We start from the raw sequence: 22,659 nt of genomic DNA on the forward strand, positions 1-22,659 counted from the left end.
TTCAGGTATGAAACAATAGAAAAATAATAAATTTGATAATAGAGACATATAGAAATACTTTGAGACTGTATATAAGTTATCCTTTATTCATAAATAAAAAAGATCTCTTTTTATAAGAAAATACAATCTGCTCTTGTCATTACATCTTAGTTTCTTAAAACTTTCTTCCTTTACTATATTTGATTATTAGAGTCTATTTACTACTTAACTAGTGTTGGTGTTACAATTATGACATCAAGTTATAAATTGTACTTCTTTAGCTCTTAGCTATTCTTTTCTCTTTTATATTAAAGCTTTAGAACTTCCTACTAAATTAGCTCTGTATTACTCTGACATAGTTTACCTGGCAGTATGATATAATTATCTTAACAATCTAAGATATTATCTACAGTACTAACTGTAATAATTATTGGCCTGATTATTTCATCATTTATATATATATTATGCTGACAAGATAATAGCTACTACACTATCCCAATATGAATATGTTTTTATATGCAATAAATCTAACATCTGAGTGTCTGTATTACCATAATCACTGTAAACATAAACAAATTGGTCAAGCTTTAGTAACACAGAAGTATAGTAAACACTGTAGGAAATGACACAATTTATAATTCCGTAGTGCACATTTCGAGTGATTATGTGCAAAACTGCACATTCTCAATGGACCAATAAAAATCAAGCATAACTCTGTTGGTGCTACATCTCTTAGCAAATCGGATCCGTGGAATACCAGGACTTTGAACTTTATTTAGTATTGTACAACTCTCTCCAGCCAGTAAAATACATATATTAAGATGAGCTAGATCTTGTTTGAGTAAATTTATCTATTCACTCATTGGTCAAAAATATGTAATACGTCATGGGCAAATTTGTTTTTATTTTTATTTTTTATTTTTGGTCCCTGAAATATTTTTTTTTTAAAAAAAAATACAAAAAACCTACAAAAAAAAACTACAAAAAACAACCACAAAAAAAAACTTACAAAATAATAGAAGAAGTACACAAGGCAATAAACAAATTATATTGTATTTCATAAAGTTATTTTTTAAAATGATATTTTTATTAGGTTTCTATAGATTAAAAATATAAAAGTTAGTATTACCTACTCTAATAAACAAAACAAAACAAAACAGTTGATTTTTATTAGTTGTGATTAAACATATAAATGACTTTATAAGTACCTTACTTGTTAATAAGATCTTCCATGATATTTGGCAGTTCTCTACTTGTGAGAGAGTATGAGCAATGCTCCCCAAGAATTTTTGAATCTGTGAAGAGCAATGTTTTTCAGGGCTGCATTCTCTTCGAGGCTGCTGCTCATTATTGTCTTTTGGTCATCTGCCAGACTAACCCATGATGGTATAGCAATATTTCTGCCACTATACTTGGAAAATGAGTAGTGGACTAGCTCTCAAGCAAGCTTGCCCACTGACTTATACATCAATTCAGCATTGTCGAGGTTGCCTCCAGTAAAGTGTGCGGCCAACACCCCCTTGAAGCATTTTGTTGACTGATTCCAACCTTCTGGCTTCCCATGGGGTGAAGGGCGTTTGATGTCACAGTTCCCAGTTGCAGGCCATAACATCATCATAGTCTGAGCATTGTCTCTAGTTGACAGAGCTAGTTCTGTCTCGCAATTGTTGGTTAAGAATTCGAGCCTATCTTCCAATAAAGCAACTTTAGTTCTTAGTGAAGCATTAGAATCTTCTAAGTATGCCAGACATTCAAGTATTTGTGTAATTTTGTGTGTTGCTATGGTAAAAAATATACTTGGAGAATAAAATGAAAGGGGCGAAGTGACTTGAAGAAAAATGAGTAAAAATTAATTTAAAAACAAACAATCAAAATCCCTTTGAAAAACATTTTTAAGACAATTAGCGCACTTGTTATTTTCACTACCAATGTGCCAATATAATACAAAAATATTCTCATCTCGTAAACATTTTTCGCAACCTTACACCCCTACTTCTTTTAACATACAAACATAAACCAAAATGAATATCAAAGATTTACTTAACAATGCCTCTGAGACCAGAACAAGTGGTTATATGCTTGATGATTCGTTTTTTGTTAAATGCTCAAATCGGATTGAAGACTGTATTATTGCCCAAGCCTGTGAAAAATCCAACAACAGGAACAAGGTTGCTACTACTGCCCCTATGGACTTTGACAAGTTCTTGGCTGCAAGCAATAGCAATCACAATGAAGCAGAGAGTATGGACACCAATGATGTTCAAGTCAAGTCTGTTAAGGAAATCAATGAAAACATCGACTATATATCTGGTAAGAAATAAACAACTAAAAAACATTAGTATTAAATATAATTGTATCTAACTGTAAAACCCTAAATATATCAGACAATGACTATGGATATTTGCGTGTCCGTAACCCTTACAGAGTGTACAATGCTCCAGTAGACCATGTCACTGATTATGAACATTTTGTTCCCACACACGTGTCCAACAGTCGTGCACAGGCTGTCAGTCTGGAATTGTTTTCCATGTTTTTTGAGAACAACATCTCTCATGAAGACTATGATAAATGCATAAAAATTGTCAACAAGTACATGGCAGAACTTAGATTCAGTAAGTTTATAATTAGTATACTCTTTTTATATCACATGCACTTACCACCATTTTAGCTAAAGTGGATTCACTTCTGTCATACTACAGGGTAAATACCTTGTTGAAGGAGGAGTACCCAGTGAAGTCCATTGCATACGATATGTGCATAAATGGATGCTGCTGGTTCTCAACAGTAGAAGAAGGAGACTTCATTGACAAGGATGAGACATGTCCTCATTGCGGTGAGGACAGATACAAAGTGGAGAAAGTGACTGTAAAGCCTGCACAGACCTTTCAGATCGTGTCTCTCTTAGAGCAACTGTGGTTCAAACTCGCCCACCCTGAGGAATGGGCCAAGATGACCTATGGTACAAGGTGTTTGGCTGGCAGACGTGAAGATATATGTGAAGACATCTTCGATGGAGACGTAGTTGGATGGTTACTTGATTGTGGAGTGGTTGGTCAGGATGACATTTAGGTGTCCATGTTTGTTGACCAGTTCAACCCATTTAAAAATGCCAAAATGTCATCCTCTGTTATTTATGTTATTAATCTGAATATCTATCTTAAAGAAAGGTATTTAAAAAAAATTAATTTAGATAAAGTTACTAATACGAACTACTTAGATACAAGACAGGTAACATGATGCAGTTGGCTATCATACCAGGACCTAACCATCCAAAAGATATTGCTTCGTTTTTGGAGCCAGTTCTCGATGACCTGAGAAACTTGGGGGCAAATGACCTGCAGTTTCAGACTGATTCTGGACTGGTGATTTCCAAGGTTCATCTTGTCATGGCGACTGAAAATACTCCAGCCATCTCTGACTTGATGAACCTGGCACATCACAATGCCCATCACGGATAAAGAGCTTGCATCTCATATGGTGCAAGAGATTCAAGCACGACTTGTATTGTGGAAAGAGACGGACTGTCACTGTTGAGAACAGAAGAGAGTTTGTACCAGTCCATTGGAGGCGTAAGTTGTAAACTGTTAAACAAAATAAATATTGATACCGTTTTAGATGTATGGCATCAAAGGGCCCAACATCTTCAAGGACTTGCCCACAATGACCAGTACTGCTTTCTTCGGACTGGATGAGATGCACCTTCTAGGTCATGGTACAGGCCAGCAGCTCTACGTTGCACTTGGAGGAAAATTCTGCCCCACAATCAATAACAGTAGAAGAAATGCACATGGCATTCACTTGCAAGACCGGTTGAAACACCACAGATACCCATTTGCCCTGGATGTCAGTCTGGAAGATATCAACATAGCAATTTGCGCATCCAGGGCCAATATACCAGCCGATTTCATGGGAATGTGAAGACCCTTGAAGGAATCAAACGGCAAGAGGAAGACTGTTGATTGGATAGACTTCCTCTTGTTTGTTGTTCCAACAATTGTCATCGATCATTTCGTTTTTGATTGTACAAAAGCAGCAGTAATGAAACTTGTTACTGCATGCAGAATTGCCCAGCAGTGGAGGATCACTGCTGCCAATATCCAAGAAGCAGAGGAGTAAGTCAATCGGATATATGCTGATCAGTGTTTCAATCATCTTTATAGGGCCATTGGTCACTGGCATGCCTCCCTCCATTGTGAGATCAAAGAAAAGAGGCTGAAGCCTACAGTTTTTGTGATAAACCAGCATATGCTGGTTCATTTTGACTATATGATGTGGGAGATGGGCCCTCTTCAGGCATACAGTTGTAGGCCAATCAAAAGGACAATTGGTGTCTACAGCGTGGCAATCAAGTCGAGAAAGAAACCAGGAAAGAACATGGAGAATCTCTTGCTCAGAAAGGCAGAAATCAATCACTGTCTTGGTTGCCAACCTGTCATTTGTGTCACAAATGACAGAAGGACCAGCAACTTCGAAGTTGCAAGTAACGATGTTGCTGGTCCTCAACTTTGGTCCAGGCCAACTGGAAGCTCTCTGGCTGAGTTGGCTGCCGCCATTGGCATAGAGTGCCAGGACTTGATCCGCAGTTTGGTGCCTTTCTGGGCAAGAGAAGGCATTGTTTCCTTTGAGGAAAACGATGAAGTGGTTTGCGCCAACAAGATGTGGAAAGACTTGGTGGTCTATAGAGTCCGGTCCTCTGTTGACAACAGGCATGGTTGAGCAAACAATCTTGCTGTGCTCGACGATGCCAGGGAGTAAGTAGCACTAGTTGTATTCTACATTGTTAAATTTTATTAATCATAACTCATTTATATTTTTGAAAGATAGGGATTTATTCTTAAATTCTTCTCCCAAACTGTCAACAGAGTGACCAGACTCTTTGCGACCATCGACTGTTTTTCTGATGTTCAACGCGTGAACCAGGATCTTTTTCCTGCGTGGGATAGCCTGGCACCTGGTGTGGTGAAGGTGGTGGATGTGAAGTCTATCAAGGGGATCGCTGGCCTCGTCCATAACCCAAACGACGAGACCATTTGGCACATTATCTGGCCTTCGCCAAAATACAACCAATAGGTTTTTTTTCTTTGTTTTTTTCCCTATTCTTTTAATACATATATAAACATTTAATTTCTTTAAAGAAATTACCCAAAACAATAGCAAAATCTGTTGCTATTACCATTTGATTTAAAAATTTTCAATGTCAGAAAAACCGAATTTATGATATATCTTATTGATTGGCTGTGTTTTTGACTTTGATCAAACTTGCAAACAAAAAACGGCAGTCCTCTTTCTTTTCTCATTTAAAACGGCTGTCTGAGTTAAACAACCAAAAAAATTATAATTACCAGCACAGAGCTTCTAAAAAGGGTTTAAATTGCTCTAAATTTAGAAAGGCTAACAGGAGTTTTAAATATGTGCAAAGATTTTGCAGATGTGCAGTTTTTTTTTGGAAATTCTTGCATATTATTTTCTATAGTGAAATAAGAGAGAGAATAAAAGATGATTCTTATTATTTTGATTTAAGCTATCTTATACACTTTCTGAAATAATGATTTATCTTTGACTACATTCACATTGTGTCTAGTAATATTACTAGACACTACTTAAGTATAATCGAAAATGAATAATTATTTTATTGTTGGCAGAACTTCTCTACATGTGATATACTGTCTGATATTAAGGAAGAGTCTAGCAAGAATCTTTAAGGAATAACTTCTAACAAACTATTCTTCCAGTCAGTCACTGTATAGATATACAAGTTTTTATTTAGAAGAGAAACTATTTTTTTTAAAGATCTCTATCTGAACTTATTTATAATGTGTATCTTTCACTAGTAGTCACATATTGCTGACAACAATTTCAAAAAATATATAACTCAAATCAAAATAATAAGAAACATTTTTTATTATCTCTCTTATTTGCTATACTTCTGTGTTATTAAAGTGTCAAGTCTCAACTGGGTGTATCTTTCTATTATTTTAACTTGTATAAGCTTTGATAGTAGATCATCACCAGCTAGAACGTTATGAATAAATAGGAACAGATAGGAATATAGAGAATTGAATACTTTTTATTGATATAAATCTTGAAATATTTATATAGATATCTTAAAAGTGAAACTATCTAATCTAATTATTTTACCCAAGACATATTGGTTTTACATTTATAGAAGATGATATAATATGCCTTAGTTAACAAAAGAGGGAACCAATTGGTATAACATTGAGAGCATATGTTAAAAGAAATAACTGATTAGATATCTCACTTAAGGATTTCTATCTATGATGTCGACTCTGACAAAAGCATGACTAATTTAGCTATGTTGACAGTGAATTGGAAGAGAGTCTAGATCAGAAACAAAAAAAAACCAATCTGTTGTTTCCGATCTGGGTTGGTCTTCCTTTTACTATAATAAAGTCAAAAGGTCAAATCTACTGGGGATCAAGGAGTATACATAAAATCAAAGAGAGGATAAAAGATATTTTTTAATAATATGAATTGAATTGTCTTATATAGTTCTCTAAACTAATACTGTGCATTATCTGCAGTAGCTATTATTTATATTTAATTAAAGAAATAGCCATTATATTGCGGTTAACTATCTTCAGATTTTACAAATTCATCAAAATAATATCCGACAAACCTACACTGTAGAAAAAAATCTATGAGTATTTGAAACAAGCTGCCTTATTTTGGAAAGATATGGCAGATTTTTGAACACCATCTAGCACTTACCAAGTTTAGAATATCTCTATTCTATTTTGACTCTAGAGAAATATTTTAAAAATGAAAGTCTTGTCGTCAACCCAGGAAACCATCTTGATTTCTGAATAAAGAGAACTACTTGCTTGATTAAAGAAAAATCAACTAGAGGGTCAAAAAAGCCCTATGAACTTTGTACATTGGATCTGAGCTTATATCAGAAACAGTCATCCCTACTGATATTTTTTTAATGCAAAATTGTTTTTTATTTTGTAAAGTCTTTTTCTTTTTATTTCTTCTCACTATTGCTATTGTTGACAAGTCTTTGAGGCTTTACAAAGTACTAACCAATAACTTATAGCTTTTGGGTGATAACAATATTAAGCAAGAAATCTATAACAAGACCCTATAACACAAAACCTTTTATCAAAGCCTTACAAGATAAGCACATATACACATATTTTATAAATAGAATGATATATAGCTATAGCTCTTGCAATGTTGAACGAAACTCCCTTTTTTATTTCTGGCCAAAGCAATATCTAGTAGCTTATAAAGACCTTGATCTTATAATTTAAATTAGACTTTTACTATATTTTATTTAACTTAAAATTATTATAGTCTTCTTCTTTACATACTTATTTTATCATTAGTCTACTATTTTTTAGTACCCTTTGTTAAAGGCAATGTTATAGATATGAGAAGATTAAAGAAGAGCTTTATTTTATTATTTTTACTATTAATAAAGTCAAAAAATAAAAATATTTTGCTATAAAACATTAAGTTTGTTGAACCAATTATAATAGAATTTAAAGTATCTAAAAAGATATAGATCTACCATATTTGGAGCAATTGATTGGATTAGATGCAAAAACAATCTGAAATCCCACAAATTGTATTTGCTGGAGAATCTACAAGTGTGTATATTTGATATGAGCGCATAGAAATGTCAGAGTTGACATCGGTGTCCAAAATCGGGAATTGCAAGCAACCAGTAATGGTTGACTTTTTAGAATAAAAGATCTTGACATTGCCGATTGATCTTTTGTATATGTTTTAGATGTTTAAGATGATGAATATACTTGTAGAAGATATTACTGGACAACAAGCATCTAAAACATATTATTATAGCTCTTCTTTTAGCCAGAAATCAAACATCATTTTGTATAAATAGTCAAGAAATATAATTAATAAAAAGCATCTTTATTTTTATTGGAAAAACTATTCTTAAAACTTGACAATCCCCAGTGGTATTGATTCTGCAACTTAGTTACAAGTGCCAGAAAAGAAATACCAGATCGAGACTTGACAGAAAAGCTATAAGCCCAGAGTTATAAGCTCTTTATATTTGAGTAGTTCTATTGGCTGAAAAATCTTCCCCGACATATCTATGAGCCAGTGACAGTAATTCCCCAATCAGAAAAGCAAGTCACACATTTATTTTCATTTGTTTCATTTGGGCAAACTTTTATTACGCGCTTACCCCTTAATATTTTTTTTAAACACACCTTTTTTTACCGAATCTCAAAATGGCAACCTTTAATATTGCTGCTAATTATGACAATCACATGATTCCAGATTATATAAAAGCTGTCGACTCCTTTGACCTTTCATTTGAAAATGAATTTACAAATTGATTAAATGATATAGCTAAAAAACATGCCAATTGGGTTTACCATTAATCTTATAGTCATGAGAAGAACATGGTCTTCGTTGGGAAGCCTCTTGAAAATCCTCTCAAAGTAAAGACAGTAGTTTACTTGTGTGATCATGCTGAAAAACCACAAGTGAAAAAACTTCTCAGCCTGCTCAGAAACGCGTCAGAACAACCAAGTCCATCAAGATTGGTTGTCCTGCTAGTATCTATAAGCATATCATAACTGATGGTACTGTTTGTATCAAATACAACTGGCAGTACCCAAACCATAATCCGTTTAAGATTGAAGAGATCAGTTTGTCAAGATTGCCAGATGAATTAAAACAATGGGTAGAAGGGCTTGTCAGCCAAAACATGGATTGGAAATCCATCAAAAACATGCTTAGAATGAGTGAAGACAGACTTCTTGAAGTAAATATTATATAGTATATTTTGAGAGACCTTGCTTATTTAAAATTACATAGCTTGAACAAGCTGGTGATAGATCTTCTTTCCCTTCTTCTCTTCTCATTGATTATCAATATGTAAGAAATGTTATCAATGCTCGAATGATGAAACTCTCAAGAAAACATGTGGATCATTATAAAAGTGTCAAACTGTGGGTTCAAGAGTTGAACGAAAGTGAAAATACTACTCTTTTCACAGTTCATAAGAACGGCCTCTTCCTTGTTTTGTGGGTTTCTGAGTGGCAGAAAGAAGTAAATAACATGTATTATTTATATTTTATTCTATACACCTATTTATACATCTTATTATTGTATTAGTTTCTGGAGAATTTGGAAGAGTGGTGCATTGACTCAACACACAAAACAAGCAAGTAATTCAATACTGTAGCTGATAAAAGACCTGAAGATTGCTTTCTGTTTACAATTGGTGTGCGAAATCCTATCACCAATAAGGGATTGCCTGTCTGCTTCTTTATAACTGATCATGAATATACCTCAACCTTAAGTCAATAGTTAACATTGGTAAAGAATACCTTTACATTAAAGATGAAAAGAATAATAATTGACTACAGCCCCATCGAAATCGGTGCAATTGAAGAAGTCTTTGGCAATAGTGTTAATATCCTGTGATGTCATTGGCATATTAAAAGAGCATGGGAAGTTAATGTAAAGAAGCATGTAAGTAGCATATTTATTTAAAATTGTGTATATCTCATATAACAGTATAATATAGATTAAAGTGCAAAACTCAACACATGCTTTGAACATAGCTTGTAATAGTGTTTATGCTGTATTGAGTAATATGATGCATGCAACAACTTCTGTTGCCTATAATACACTGTATAATGAATTTCTTGTGAAATTTGGGGAATATGAGAACTTTATTTTGTTCTTTAACAGAATGTGGGTGCGGAAAAAAGAATTATGGTGCAAAACATGGAGATTGGTATGAAACTTTATTGATTATTAGCTCATTTTTAATATGTAATATAAACAATAGGCTGCAACTTTTCACACCAATAATTTGATAGAGTCTTATTACAATCAGCTGAAGACTTTCTATCTTGGACGTGCAAGATTTCTTCAAGCAGATAAACTTATTTATCTTCTGGCCAAAGTGTTGACTCTTGACTACAGACAAGAGAATGTCAAGACATTATATGAATTCTAATCAGTACGCCTTATACGCCAAGAAGAGCAAAAAAGACAAAATGTGTATATGCTAGATAGAAGTACTGCTATGAAAATAGTTGAGAAATTAAGTAATACTGCATTCACTTGCAGATCATTCACAGTTAATCTTATTTTATACAATATTGAGCTACAGAATGATTTTCTGCAAAACTGCACTTGCCCTGATACTTCCAAGCTTTGCAAGCATATCTTTCTCATCAATCGTATTCTAGACATTCCCTACTCTTTGCACCAAAGTCTTTCCTCCTCCTCCTCTGCTTTTCATGTATCTAATACTGATACTAAAGCAGTAGTTGACACTTCCCTTCTTTCTGACGAGATAGAAGCTGATATCATGAAGTATCATCAATTATACTCTGTTGAACTTGACAGCAAGATAGTCAAGTACAAGGGAATCCCAGAAGACATGAGCCAGTTCTTAGATACGTTGAAGTTTGCATACAACAATCTGAAAGAACATGACTCCCCCTCTCAATCCTGTCCACCTCGACAAACATAATTTTTTTTATTATTATTTTTTATTATCAATTATCAATTATATATTATCAACTACTATCTTTTTTTATTTTATTTTTAATTGTTATTTTTTTTTAAAATTGTCTTTATAAAAAAATCAAAATCAAAGAATCTTTTAATTTGTGACTTTCTTTTCTGATTGGGGAATAAAATAAGTATGATATATTGGGATTGAATGTTGCCTTTGAAGTGGCTGGAAGATATCACAAGAGTAGTTTTTCAGAAGAATAAAGATAATGTTTTATTTCGATGAAGCAATTTGTATTTATCCTATCTTAAAGGAATTTTGCTAGAAGTTACCAGGTATTGGAAACTTCCAGCAAAGTGTAGTATTTCTGAGAAGGATTGAATTGGATTGGCCAGATTAGGATTCAGATTCTAGGAACAACATGCTCATGACAGGAATTAATGGTACTCTCTATAAGCACGTATATGTCAGAGTTGACATCAGTGACTAAAATCGGAAGTTATAAGCAACCAGTAATGGTTGACTTTTTAGGATAAAAGATCTTGACTTTGCTGATTGGTCTTTTGTCTATGTTTTAGATGTTGGAGATGAGGAATATACTTGTAGAGATATTACTGGATAACCACCATCTAAGACATATTATTGAGCTATTCTTTTAGCCAGAAAACAACAATTGTTTTGTATAAATAGTCAAGAATTACATTTAATAAAAATCATCTTTATTCTTATCTAAAAACTATTCATAAACTTGACTATCCCCAGTGGTATTGATTCTGCAACTTAGTTACACACTGTACAAATCTGGATAACAATTTCCCTATCAAAGTATAAATTTCCCACGCAAAATTAATTGTCACATTTGCTAACTGCATAGTATTATCTTGTGTAAGGCTGATAATTTTACCACTTGCTACTAGTTTTTCTAAATTAGTCAATTTCGTGCTACCATATGGTTTTCTACAGCCCTTGAGCTTTAAAAAGCGGCCCACTTTAGTGACGCAATCAGTTACCAATACCAGAACTCATTTAGAGTATCATAATTCTTTACTCTTTATCTTTTTATTGAATTTAACAAGCAAATTAAACATGTACAACCCAAGCAAGCATACTATCAAAAGAAGACAGAGAACAGCTGTACCTCAGTTCTTACTGGATTACTTTTCTGAAGATGTTCCAATAAGTGGTTTAAATTATATTCCCACTGAAAACCCATCTGTTCCTGAGGCGGAATTTAGTAGTCCTCGCCTAAAGTATACATATACGTGCAAGAAGAGAGCAAGAACCATGGCTGTATCCCCCATAGAAACGCCTTCTGAGAACATTGCTGCTTCTCAGACTGACTTGGATGTCAAAATTGATTTCAATACATATGAAGCTAGTCAGACCCAGAAAAGAAGCCTCTACAACAAGTGGGTAGATTTGCTTCCCTAGTTAGCTGATTCCTTCCTGCCTTACCTTGGAAGATGCAAGGATGGCTGTCTGGATAAGAAGGTTATTGCTCCTTTGTCTCATTTCCTTTGTTCTTGCACAACGTTCTCTAAGAAAAACATCTACATGTTTTTTTTGCATTGTAAGCAATCGTTATTAATTTTTAAAAGAAAAACTGCCCTTAGATTAATATATTAACATCCTATATGTGTACACAGTCTCAGAAACATTTGAGATTGTTTTTTGCGGATGCAAGTCCATTCCTGAGCAGTTGGTTGAGATGGGTATGCTCCCTGCTTCCCTCAACAATGTCCAATATGCAATTCATTTCGGACTTCTTGAGTTTATGAGAGACATGCGAGATGTTCTTACCACCTCTGGCCAGGGCTTGGCCGATCTGTACAATAAGATCAATCTGGGTGCTGAGGTAAGAAAAAAAATTATACATCAGTATGTGTTACTAATCGATTTTAAATATTGTGTTAAAATAAAATAAATAGAGACAGATCTCAAATGCATATTGCCAAAATCTTCTGCATGTCTTCATCAGGCTTACGATAATTGTTGAGGCCAAGGTAGAGAAGCATTTGCCTGGATTTTGGGAATCCAACTGTTGCCCTGCTTGTCCAGATGTAAGTGAATAATATGTCATATTTTACTTGCAACAAAGTATTGAAGTTGTATTTTTATATCAGGTTGACAGCAATCACTGGAAAAATAAAAAAAATACTATAGCTTTAAGTAACGAGAAAGGTAGTGGAAATGTCAGGGTTTTTTTTCAGCTCAGCCGTTTTTTTTATTTAAGTTGGGGGTGTATTTTCGACGTATTCTATTGGTTTAGATAGACAATAAAAAATTCATATTTTTTTGGCTTGCTATAAAATCACATCAAATAAAGTATTTGTAGTACTTGTTTCCTTTTTTATTTTATAATTCAAGCTATACACAATATGTTTCCCTCTACCCAAATCCACACCTTAGACTGTCACTGCATTAAATGTCACAACAGTCATCAGAAATCTTCTTATGCTGCAAAGCGTACTGAGACTCGTCGTAATAAGAGAGCTAGAGTTGAAGGTACCAGAATATTTGAGAATAGTATAATATATTTAGTGTTGGTTTTTTGTTTGCTGCGTAATAATCGTTTTAATTTTTTATTTTTTATTTTTTATTTATGTTGTTTATTTTTAAACTTTTAATGAAACACAGCCGCAATGAGAAACATGGATGTAGATACTGAGGGTAAGAATTTTTTTATTTGAAAGCAGAAAAAAAAACTAATAAACTATTATATTCCATATTTGTAGTGATCCCGACCTCTCGTTCCGATTCTGTGGAAGCAATGGACGGTCAGGCCAACTCACCTTTTTTGGATGCCGCCTCAATGTTTGACAATGACAGAGACGACAATGATTTCGATGACAATGTTGAAGATGAAGTCAATGAGATCGAGATCGAGGACTTCAACAGTGAAGGTCAGTGTGAGATACATAAAGAAAACTAAAAGAAAAAGAGAGTAAAAGAAAAATCAAGTGTTAATTTTTTTTTAATTTTTTACAGACCCTTTTGCTGCTCCTGATATGCCCAAAAATGAAGTCCATCAATTCATAGCCATCTTTACGGTACTGTTTGCTTCACGTCATGTTGTTGATAAGGGTGCTGCTGTCTTGATTGAGTTTATCAACAACCTGCTGAGAATCTACGACCAAGATTTTCAATTACCAACCAGTCTTGCCGGTTTACAAAAAATGACAGGATTTTCTGCTATTACAAAAGGCATCAAGAAATTTGTGGTATGCCAAGACTGTCATACAGTATATCAGGATATCGTATCTGCTCCTCCTCGATGTGTTTCCTCAAAACTTGGTGCCAGGTCTGCATGCAACTGTAATTTGACGAAATCCATATCTTCTGGTGCCTTGGTTGCAAAGCGTGAATATGTCTACCAATCCATTAAAAATACATTGAGCGTTTTCTTCCGTCGCCCTAGTTTCGAAGCCAAGATTCGTCAATGGAATAAGGAGTTGAAGATGGTAGATACTCTGTGCGATGTCTATGATGGTGCGATGTGGAAGGAGTTGAAGGACAAGGATGGTGTATCATTTGTGTTGGACCCACGCTCACTAATGTTAACACTTAACATCGACTGGTTCCAGCCCTTTGATGGTGTCACTCACTCCTCTGGTGCTATCTATCTGGCCATCAACAACTTGCCCCGTGATGAAAGATTCAAGCCAGAGAATATTATCCTTGTAGGTCTCATGCCTGGTCCAAAGGAGCCAAAAACCGACGAGATCAATAGTTACTTGGAGCCCTTGGTGGATGATTTGAAGCAGCTGTACGTTGGCATGTGGATTCCTACACACGAATTCCCAAATGGTGTCAGTGTTCGTGCTGCACTACTGATGGTTGCATGTGATATCCCAGCCGCCAGAAAGACAAGTGGATTCACAGCGCATAACAGCACATGTGCTTGTTACAGGTGCAGCTGGCAGTTTACTCGGTTAGGGAGCAGCAACCAGGTTGATTTCCGTGGATTCAATTATTCTCGTTGGAATATCCGCAGTGGTGCAGAGAGCAGGTTGCATGCTGAGGAGTGGAAGGATGCAAGTACACTCTCAGAAAGGCATCAGCTGGAGGTCGAAAATGGTGTTCGATGGTCACAGTTGCAACGCCTTGGATACTTTGATCTAGTACGTGGAACGATCATTGATCCCATGCATAATCTTTTCCTGGGGACGTCTAAGAGATTAATGGATCGGTGGATTGATGAGAAGACAATTGGACCTGAAGAGTTTGCTTCGATGGAGAAAATTGCAGAGACAATGGTACAGTGGTCCCTCGATAATTTCACGCCCCTTTAATTTCACGCTTCGATAATTTCAAGGCTCTGAAGACCCAACTCGAAAAATAGGGCTTAACTTTCACGATTCTCGTTAATTTCACTTTCACGAAATTTTTTGGCCTTGAATCCTTAAAGAAAAAAAAATTAGCCAATCAGACGAGAGCAATATAGTTATAGCTTGGTTTAAATTTTTTTAATTCTAGCTTTTCACGATTTTGTAATTGACATCAATGTCAAGTGCGTTAAGTTTTCATGCCAAACACTGGGTTATCAAGTTGTCATCTAGCTTACTTTTTTTAAATTTTTTTTTTCATTTTTTTTTTTAGAAATAAAATAAAACTATATGTGCTATATTTTGATTAAGTTTCATTTATTAATTGTTTAGTAAAGATTATTCACTTGAAAAATATAAATATAATTCTAATTTGTTTGTTATAAAAGTTTTTATTGTAGATTTAATTATTTCTATCTGTCATTACTATTTATTGTTATTTGCAATTGTTACTATTTACAAACATATTACAAAATCAAGCTTTGACTGTACTTGGCTGCTAACTTTTTTTTTCTATTTTTAAATGAAGAAAAATATATTTCTTATAGAAAATTGTTTTTATTTTATTTGAAAAAGAATAAATTTTAAAAAGACTTAAAGAAGCTGGTTACTTTAGTTTGCTTTGAGTTCGCGGTTTTCTGGAACTTGTTTCTAAGGCCTTCAACCTTACTGACGAAGTCTCTGTCAATATCCTCGTCTTCCAAGATATCCAAAAGCGTGCAAACACACTCAAACTTTTCCGAAGCAGAATAAGTTCTCTTGAAAGGAACTGCTGATTCCACTTCAGCAATTTCTTCATTGCTGTTGTTGTTGGCTGCATTGTCGTCTGCGTCATACTCTTTCATGACAATGTCAGCGATCTCATTCTCATTGATCACTCTATGAGTGCATTGTCTCTCATAGAGTGGATCTGATTCGCTGGTCGGACAATCTTCCAGAGACAGAAGACCTGATCCAGCAATCTTGTCCAGGGTTTCTTGTAAACCCTCAACGAGAACCTTTTCAGCCAGACTTTGCTGAATCATAGCCTGGTTTACATCTATAAATTATATTTAGAATATTAAGAAAGTGGAATTGAAAGATTATACTACTATTATGACCAATAAATTATTTTACTACTACCTTCACTATCTTCGTCTTCAATAAAGCGAAAGATTGTTGCATTCCAGCAGTTCTCAATAGTCTTTGCCGAGACAGATTCCCAAGCCTCTCTTATCCATTTCATGGCCCACAATTGATCAATTTCAAAGATTTTATCAATTGGCCCGATTTTATCTTGATTGCCATTTTGAATCATGCCAATATACTGATATGCCTTGGCATACTGTTTACGCTTGAAATAAGCCTTAAAAGCCCGAATGATACCACCATCCAATGGCTGAAGGTGGGAAGTGGTGTTTGGTGGCAAAAAAAGAAGCTCGACGTTTGTAGGTGTATAATCAACTATATGACCAGAGAAATTGTCGAGAATCAAAAGAACTTTGCGCTTTTGAGCTTTCATGGCATGATCAAAGCGACGGAGGAAAACATGAAAGATCGATCTTGTCATCCAAGCATTGCTATTGTAATGATACATGGAGAATCCATGATCACTTGCTTCTTGCTTCTTGTTGTTCTTGTTGAAGCAGTTTGGTCTTCTTGCATGCCCAATCATCAGTACATCGGACCACTTGTCCGTTCCGTCCGCATTACACAAGAGACCTACAGTCAGACGCTTCTTGTTATCTTTCCAACCAGAAAATTTCTGGTGAGAAATTGTTGTTCTTGGTGGGGCAGCATAAAAGAGTGCTGTTTCATCAAAGTTATATATGTCACGAGCACTATATCCCTCTATCTTCTCTTTGATGGCAGCCTTGTCAATCTGAAGCGATTCTATATCAGTAGAACCAGCCTCACCATGAATTCGATTCATTTTAATGCAATGACGCTTTCCAAACTTCTCCATCCAGCCTTGAGAAGCATTAAAATCTTTAACGCCTATTCTTTCAGCAAAAATAGTAGCTTTAGTCTTAATCAATTCCCAAGTGATGGGAATCTGATTATTTTCAGCAATGTTGATCCAAAGAATCACTGCTTCTTCAATTTGCTATAGTTGTGTGACAATATAATAAGGTTAATTTTATTTTTTATATGGAGCAAAAATGCATAATGTTGAGATATATTACATACAGGCCATTTTCCCTTTCTAACGCGCTTTCTGTTTTTTACGTCGGCTTGCATTATCAAGCCCTGGTCTCCTCTCTTCAAAATCTTCGAGATTGTAGAAGCATCAGGAGCTTTTTGAAGGCCAAAGGTTTCCTTTGCCCATTCAGCCAATTGGGGGTTACTCATAGATGGCTTTTTCTTTTTAATATCACAAATCTCAAGGTGATTTGCAATATTAAGTGAAACGTTTTTTTTGCTCATTTTTATTGTTTAGTTCTGGATTTGATAGATTTCATTAAAGTATCAAAAAAAATTGAAAATGATATTAGATAAGCATTATATAATAAGCTAAAAGCATACCAAAAAGCTGTTATTATTTGATTGAATAAGAATTTGAAACAATAATTGGTTACGAGACAGGGGGGTAGAAAACAGTAATGCAGCCAGGGGTTATATTTAACTAGAATGAATTTAAACAGAGGATTGAAGCATATCAAATCATTACTTGATATATTTTTTTTCTATTAAAGAATAATGTAAACTCCGCCCATAGTTGGCGGAAAATATATAATCCGAACTCGTTAATTTCACTCTTCGATAATTTCAAGACACCTGGCCTTCCCTAGGCCTTGAAATTATCGAGGGACCACTGTACTGCCCAGAGATTACACCACACTGACAACCAAAATTGGAAAGGGCTTCAGCTACATGAAAGCGGACGAGTGGAAATCATGGGTTCTGGTTTATTCTCCTGTCTTGTTGCATGGTATTCTCCCTCCATTACAATTCAAGAACTGGATGTATTTCGTTGATGCATGCCGATACTACGTAAAGCCCAGCATTACTTTTGATGAGATCACCACTGCCCACAGCCTGTTAGAAAAGTTTTGCAATGCATGTAACGTAGACTATACCGCCACTATTCTCACCTGCAATATGCACCTACACCTCCATCTTCATGAATGCATTCGTGATTTTGGACCAGTGTATGGTTATTGGCTCTTTGGGTTTGAGCGATACAATGGTATTTTAAAGAATTTCAAGACAAATGGCAAAGACGGTTTTGAGGCGACCTACATGAAAAATTTTGTTCAGAATGCGTATAAGGGTGATTATGTCAATGCTGTTCTTAAAAGTTCTAGCCAGATCCCCTTCATTCACACTCTGTCTAAACTTGTTACAACCTCCATACCTGCCGCCACAGTCACCACTCTCTCCAGTCGCCCATTCCGATTGCAAGCATTCGTTCAAGGCTACACTGATCCTTATAATCCACCCAAGGGTAACGAGCCTCTTCCTCCTTCTACATTTCCTCTAAAATACAAAAAGCCATCAGTAATGGATGATTCCGACTATCTCCATTTACTTGAATATTACCAAGTCGCTTACAACCTCCCAGACCTTGCCAGCTATCAGGACACGTCCTATAATCGCCCAGCACTTGACAATCAAATCATCAAATTGAAGTCAATTGACATTCTTGGTCAACACTATCGAGGAACAAACAACAGCACAATCAGTCGCGGATCACTTGTTCAGGCAAAGTTTGTTGGTAGTAATGGAAACATTATACTTGGATTTGCTGGACAAATTCAGTATCTTTTTACACACTCCTTCCAACTTCCACCCACGCACAATCTCCATCTGACTCGCATGGTTCATGATCATCAACATGTATTCGCATTTATCAAGTGGTTTCGTACTTCCTCTGATAGGTCGCGTGAGGATGACGGTGTTGAATTTTGTTTGCCCACGTTCTCTCCTGATAGCTACCATAGCATTATACCTGTACATCGCATCTTATTAGAGGTTGCTACAGCTACTATTGCGACAAGTAGAAATGTTAGCAAAATGCTGGTAATTCCATTGCCAAAGAAGCTATATGCTTAAATAATAAATAAAGTGAACTTTTACATTTCTTTTTCTTTAACAAAAAAAAACAGAGCGCGTATTTCTGATATATATATTGATAGTATTTTGTATGTGAAAAGTAATATATAGATAAAAAGAGAGAGGCAATTTTTGTTTATTTAATACCCGTCTCTAAGGGCCCACTGAGGAAATTTGGGGGTTATGTCATCTGGGACTGCTGTATTGGACACACTGGTGAAAACCCTCTCCTTCATTTGAGAAGCACTTGACCCCATTGCTTCAATAACATACTCATCAACGAGTTTAATGAGAGTATTGAACTAAAATGATTTTGTTAATACTTCACTTTATATTTTTTATAATAAGACATAATTATTAATATAAAATAATATACCTCGTCACTTCTCCATCCTGGCCGAACAATCTTGACGATGCTCTTCGTGCGATTCTCGAAGTCTTCATCTGCAGATTCTCCATCGGACATTGCTGCCATTTGCATCGTGAAGTCACAATCTCTCTTCATTTGTAGATCAATTGCTTCTTTGTTGTCTGTGTATGCAAGTAAACGGCGAGTATGATTCTAATAGTAGTTTTTTTGTATTAGTATTTTTAAAATTCTCAAGACTAAACTATATTATTTTGAAATTATTTATTTAGAGATTAAACTTACATCTCTGGCACGTCCTGCCCTTCTCGAACGAGTGTTTGTTGCTTTTATTTCCTCTTCGGTTTTTCTTGCTTTTGAAACCCGGCTGGTGAAGTTTTTGTGCAGTCTTGCTCTCAAGTCTGCCTCTCTAAATCCCTCATGGGTAAACTTGCGCTTCAAGTTTTCAAGAAGTCGCACCACCAACTCCTTGTTTGGCGACTTGTAAAAGAAAACATTTGTATTCCATCTGGGCTTACTCTCATTTGCCAGGATATCAGCTTGATTTCTTGTTTTCAGCTTGGGATCCCACATGAGATTACGAAGATGGGCCTGATAGAATATATGAGAAAATACATCAATAAAATTTTGCACACGCTGATACTCACATAAACATCATTAGAGGCCTTCTTGCTAAACTCAGACGGGGCGTTGAAGGCAGGCTGAGAAACATTAGCCATTGTATTGGTAGGGGAAACGAGGGGGGCCCTGCTTAAACTGTCAATAGCAGTGATTGTCTCAGTGCTGCTGGTGGCAAGAACACCAATTCTGCTATTCATGTTTAGCAATGTATCTTCAACAGTGCCGATTTGTTCTTGTACAATCGACATGTCAGCTGCCATGTTGGTTCCCATGGCTGTCATATTAGTTTTCAAAGTAGAAAGAATTTCCATCAATTGTTCGTTTGTAATCTCAACGGGACGAAGAGCAAGTTGACGTCTTTGAATAGCCATTGTCTACAGAATATAATAAAAGGTAAAAATGTAACTGTTAATTTTAGATTACATTGTTATTGATGCTATTATACAATTGAATTGAATTGAATTAAAAATAAATTATATCAAATTTACATACTTAAATTATTTGAAATAAAATGGGTTGATGTGTGTGTGTTTGAGTATGAGTGCAATAAGTAGCAAGAAAGCAGGAGAAAGAGTAAACAAATTGTATAAAACGTATGGTTTATATAGATATTCAGCATATCTTTGATATATAAGTCTCTATTAATACTTCTTGTAATCACTGAGATGCAAATCGGCTTTCATACTGCTTTAGAACCCAATTGATCAAACCAGTCTAGTCTTTTGTTTCAAACGCACTTTTCTTTTTTCTTTTTTTTTCTTTTTTTGTTGTTGTTCCTGTTTCTCTTTTTTTTTGCTCTTTATATTTGCTATTGGTCTTTTCTTTGTTTCTCTATCTCTGCAACTTCTATTATATTTGCAAACTATTTGTGTAAGACATGTTCTTTCTAAAAAGTCTTCTTTATAGAAAATAAAAGAATTTATTTATTCTGTTGCCATAGACACACTCTTCGTCGCTGTCTACACCCATTTTTTTTTATTTTTTATTAGTCTTTTTTTTTAATCTGCTTTTTTAAAGTACTTTTTTTATATAACTAAAAAGAATTAGTTGTTTCAGTTGCCATAGACACTCGCCCTCTCTTTTCTTTTTACTTCTTTCTTTCTCTTTTACTCTTATACTTGCAAATGTTCCTGGTAAGGCGCTTTTTTTCTTTATTTTTCTTTATTAGTAATTTCTTCAAATATAGCTGAGTAATAACAAGTGTTTCTGCTACCATAGTCACTCGCGTATAGTTTCCTTCTGATGCATCCTCTTCACAATGGCCATCCGGATTAGCCAAGGTTAGTAAATATACTTCATACCATCATCTCATAAAAGTATCCTGATTTTTTCCTTTCTTTTTTATAGGACATATCACCCAAAATATTTTCTACAGCTAAACACGACCACCAACACGGTAATATTTTTATCTATTTATTTATTATATTTCTCTTTAATATTAATCAAACTGAATCCAATTTTTACTATAGATGAACAACCCTCTCTAAAACATGCTATGAATCAAAAGCTTCTATCTCATGCTGCTGTCATTGACATGGTAAGACTTTTTTTGTTCTTTTACTATCCTTATATGTATCATTATATTACTTATACTGTTTATTAATAAAAAAAACTACCAGATACTATATCGACTTTTGATAAGTATTATCTATATCTACAAATAAATCCGTTTGCTTTGGGTATGTAAATTAATAATTATATCGCCCAATTCACAAAAATTACTTTTTTCCAATCATTTTCATAGTCAAAGGAATCAAAATTCCGTAGCTTTACTTGTAATATTTTATTGTTTGGTCTTTGTACTGGATAATTCCAATATAAGTATTAATGGTTTATAAGAATTGAAATATCCAACACACACGCACACCCATCACTAACGATTTATCTATTCTCAAAAAGTACTGCTCGTACCCCAAAAAAAACGTATTGAGCAGCTCATTTTTTTTTAGGTATTTCTTTTTTGTAGAAAATTTTTCATCCCAAATATAACAAACCGACCGAGCAAGAAGTAGCTAGAGATATAGAATAGTATTATTAGATCTGAAACCTAGAAACATTCTATTCTTTCCAATAAAAATAAAAGCGTAAACCATTACTAGCCTAATAAGAACGGGAAACCAAATAAATAAAGAACATATTACTGGTCCATAATTTTAAAGACGCCTTTTTTTGCTGCTGATGACCAAACTTCTTAACAATAAACTAGCTTAAAGGTCACCTTTACGCTACTTTTAATCTTCATAATATGTCGGTGCCTGACCTTTATGGTTCCATATAAAGAATATCAAAATAGATACGCAGTTTTAAAAAACTTTCTTTTTATATATCAAGTCAGATAAGTATATCTAAAGTGCTAACAAACCTTACCTGCGGCACCCCCCACCCACAATTCCGCTAGTTGACTCTAGTCATTCCACTATCTGTGAAGGTCACCTTCAGCACAAGTGGAAAAAAAAATCAACTAATTTAAATATGGAAATTACACTACACTATACCCCATATTTAAACTACCTTATTTTTTTTAATTTTTCCAGTGTAATGTGGCCATTGACGACTGTCAATATGTTGCTATGGATGGCAATTTTAGCCTGAAGTGTGAGAGAAGGAAAGATAGTGAGGGTGATGTTAGTGAAGAGTTGGAGCAAGTAGAGGCTCAACTCAAGCAGGTGTGAATTGGTGACGATGTGGTGAAGATGTATGAGAAGGAGAGGGCTGAAGAAGGTGTAATTAATAAAAAGTGACAAGATATTAAATACATACTAACACTTTTCTATACTTATAGGTAGGTCGGTTTGACAGCAACTTCCATGCTGGCTCTGGCGGTTTGGCAAAGTCCATAAAGTACCCTATTA

At 34.8% G+C, this 22,659-nt stretch overlaps 8 protein-coding genes across 8 annotated transcripts; 5 read left to right on the forward strand and 3 right to left on the reverse strand.

Annotated features, from left to right (window-relative positions):
* Window positions 1–641: 641 nt before the first annotated feature.
* PHYBLDRAFT_169343 (hypothetical protein) lies at window positions 642–1,597 on the reverse strand (the record flags this gene model as incomplete). The annotated part of the gene is made up of 4 exons (XM_018436055.1): window positions 642–748; window positions 1,109–1,113; window positions 1,233–1,385; window positions 1,446–1,597. 4 exons carry the CDS (start codon window positions 1,595–1,597, stop codon window positions 642–644), a joined length of 417 nt encoding a protein of 138 aa, XP_018291128.1.
* A 403-nt stretch (window positions 1,598–2,000) lies between these two features.
* PHYBLDRAFT_71580 (hypothetical protein) lies at window positions 2,001–3,437 on the forward strand (the record flags this gene model as incomplete). Its single annotated transcript, XM_018442507.1, has 5 exons — window positions 2,001–2,289; window positions 2,364–2,591; window positions 2,648–3,027; window positions 3,049–3,146; window positions 3,197–3,437. The coding sequence occupies 5 exons, from the start codon at window positions 2,001–2,003 to the stop codon at window positions 3,435–3,437; spliced, it is 1,236 nt and encodes a 411-aa protein (XP_018291129.1).
* A 202-nt stretch (window positions 3,438–3,639) lies between these two features.
* Window positions 3,640–5,049, forward strand: PHYBLDRAFT_169345 (hypothetical protein; the record flags this gene model as incomplete). The annotated part of the gene is made up of 4 exons (XM_018436056.1): window positions 3,640–3,893; window positions 4,041–4,091; window positions 4,140–4,653; window positions 4,804–5,049. The coding sequence occupies 4 exons, from the start codon at window positions 3,640–3,642 to the stop codon at window positions 5,047–5,049; spliced, it is 1,065 nt and encodes a 354-aa protein (XP_018291130.1).
* Window positions 5,050–8,337: 3,288 nt separating this feature from the next.
* On the forward strand, window positions 8,338–9,952 carry PHYBLDRAFT_71578 (hypothetical protein; the record flags this gene model as incomplete). The annotated part of the gene is made up of 7 exons (XM_018442506.1): window positions 8,338–8,420; window positions 8,467–8,746; window positions 8,800–9,033; window positions 9,100–9,152; window positions 9,432–9,459; window positions 9,515–9,727; window positions 9,782–9,952. 7 exons carry the CDS (start codon window positions 8,338–8,340, stop codon window positions 9,950–9,952), a joined length of 1,062 nt encoding a protein of 353 aa, XP_018291131.1.
* Window positions 9,953–11,545: 1,593 nt separating this feature from the next.
* Window positions 11,546–14,751, forward strand: PHYBLDRAFT_169347 (hypothetical protein; the record flags this gene model as incomplete). Its single annotated transcript, XM_018436057.1, has 10 exons — window positions 11,546–11,868; window positions 11,923–12,029; window positions 12,106–12,314; window positions 12,388–12,519; window positions 12,583–12,640; window positions 12,827–12,964; window positions 13,097–13,129; window positions 13,195–13,362; window positions 13,448–13,894; window positions 14,582–14,751. The coding sequence occupies 10 exons, from the start codon at window positions 11,546–11,548 to the stop codon at window positions 14,749–14,751; spliced, it is 1,785 nt and encodes a 594-aa protein (XP_018291132.1).
* Window positions 14,752–15,877: 1,126 nt separating this feature from the next.
* Window positions 15,878–16,795, reverse strand: PHYBLDRAFT_113073 (Homeodomain-like DNA binding domain-containing transcription factor; the record flags this gene model as incomplete). The annotated part of the gene is made up of 1 exon (XM_018428327.1): window positions 15,878–16,795. A coding segment is annotated over one exon (918 nt), but the record flags the coding sequence as incomplete, so codon positions are not given.
* Window positions 16,796–17,637: 842 nt separating this feature from the next.
* Window positions 17,638–18,819, forward strand: PHYBLDRAFT_146407 (hypothetical protein; the record flags this gene model as incomplete). The annotated part of the gene is made up of 1 exon (XM_018431639.1): window positions 17,638–18,819. One exon carries the CDS (start codon window positions 17,638–17,640, stop codon window positions 18,817–18,819), a length of 1,182 nt encoding a protein of 393 aa, XP_018291134.1.
* A 270-nt stretch (window positions 18,820–19,089) lies between these two features.
* On the reverse strand, window positions 19,090–19,835 carry PHYBLDRAFT_159087 (hypothetical protein). Its single transcript, XM_018433913.1, has 2 exons — window positions 19,459–19,835; window positions 19,090–19,369 (listed from the first exon to the last, which is right to left on the reverse strand). Exons 1-2 carry the CDS (start codon window positions 19,757–19,759, stop codon window positions 19,332–19,334), a joined length of 339 nt encoding a protein of 112 aa, XP_018291135.1. The 5' UTR covers window positions 19,760–19,835; the 3' UTR covers window positions 19,090–19,331.
* Window positions 19,836–22,659: the final 2,824 nt, after the last annotated feature.

This window comes from Phycomyces blakesleeanus (genome assembly GCF_001638985.1).
Source record: "Phycomyces blakesleeanus NRRL 1555(-) unplaced genomic scaffold PHYBLscaffold_12, whole genome shotgun sequence".
In the NCBI taxonomy this organism is placed as follows: Eukaryota; Fungi; Mucoromycota; class Mucoromycetes; order Mucorales; family Phycomycetaceae; genus Phycomyces; species Phycomyces blakesleeanus.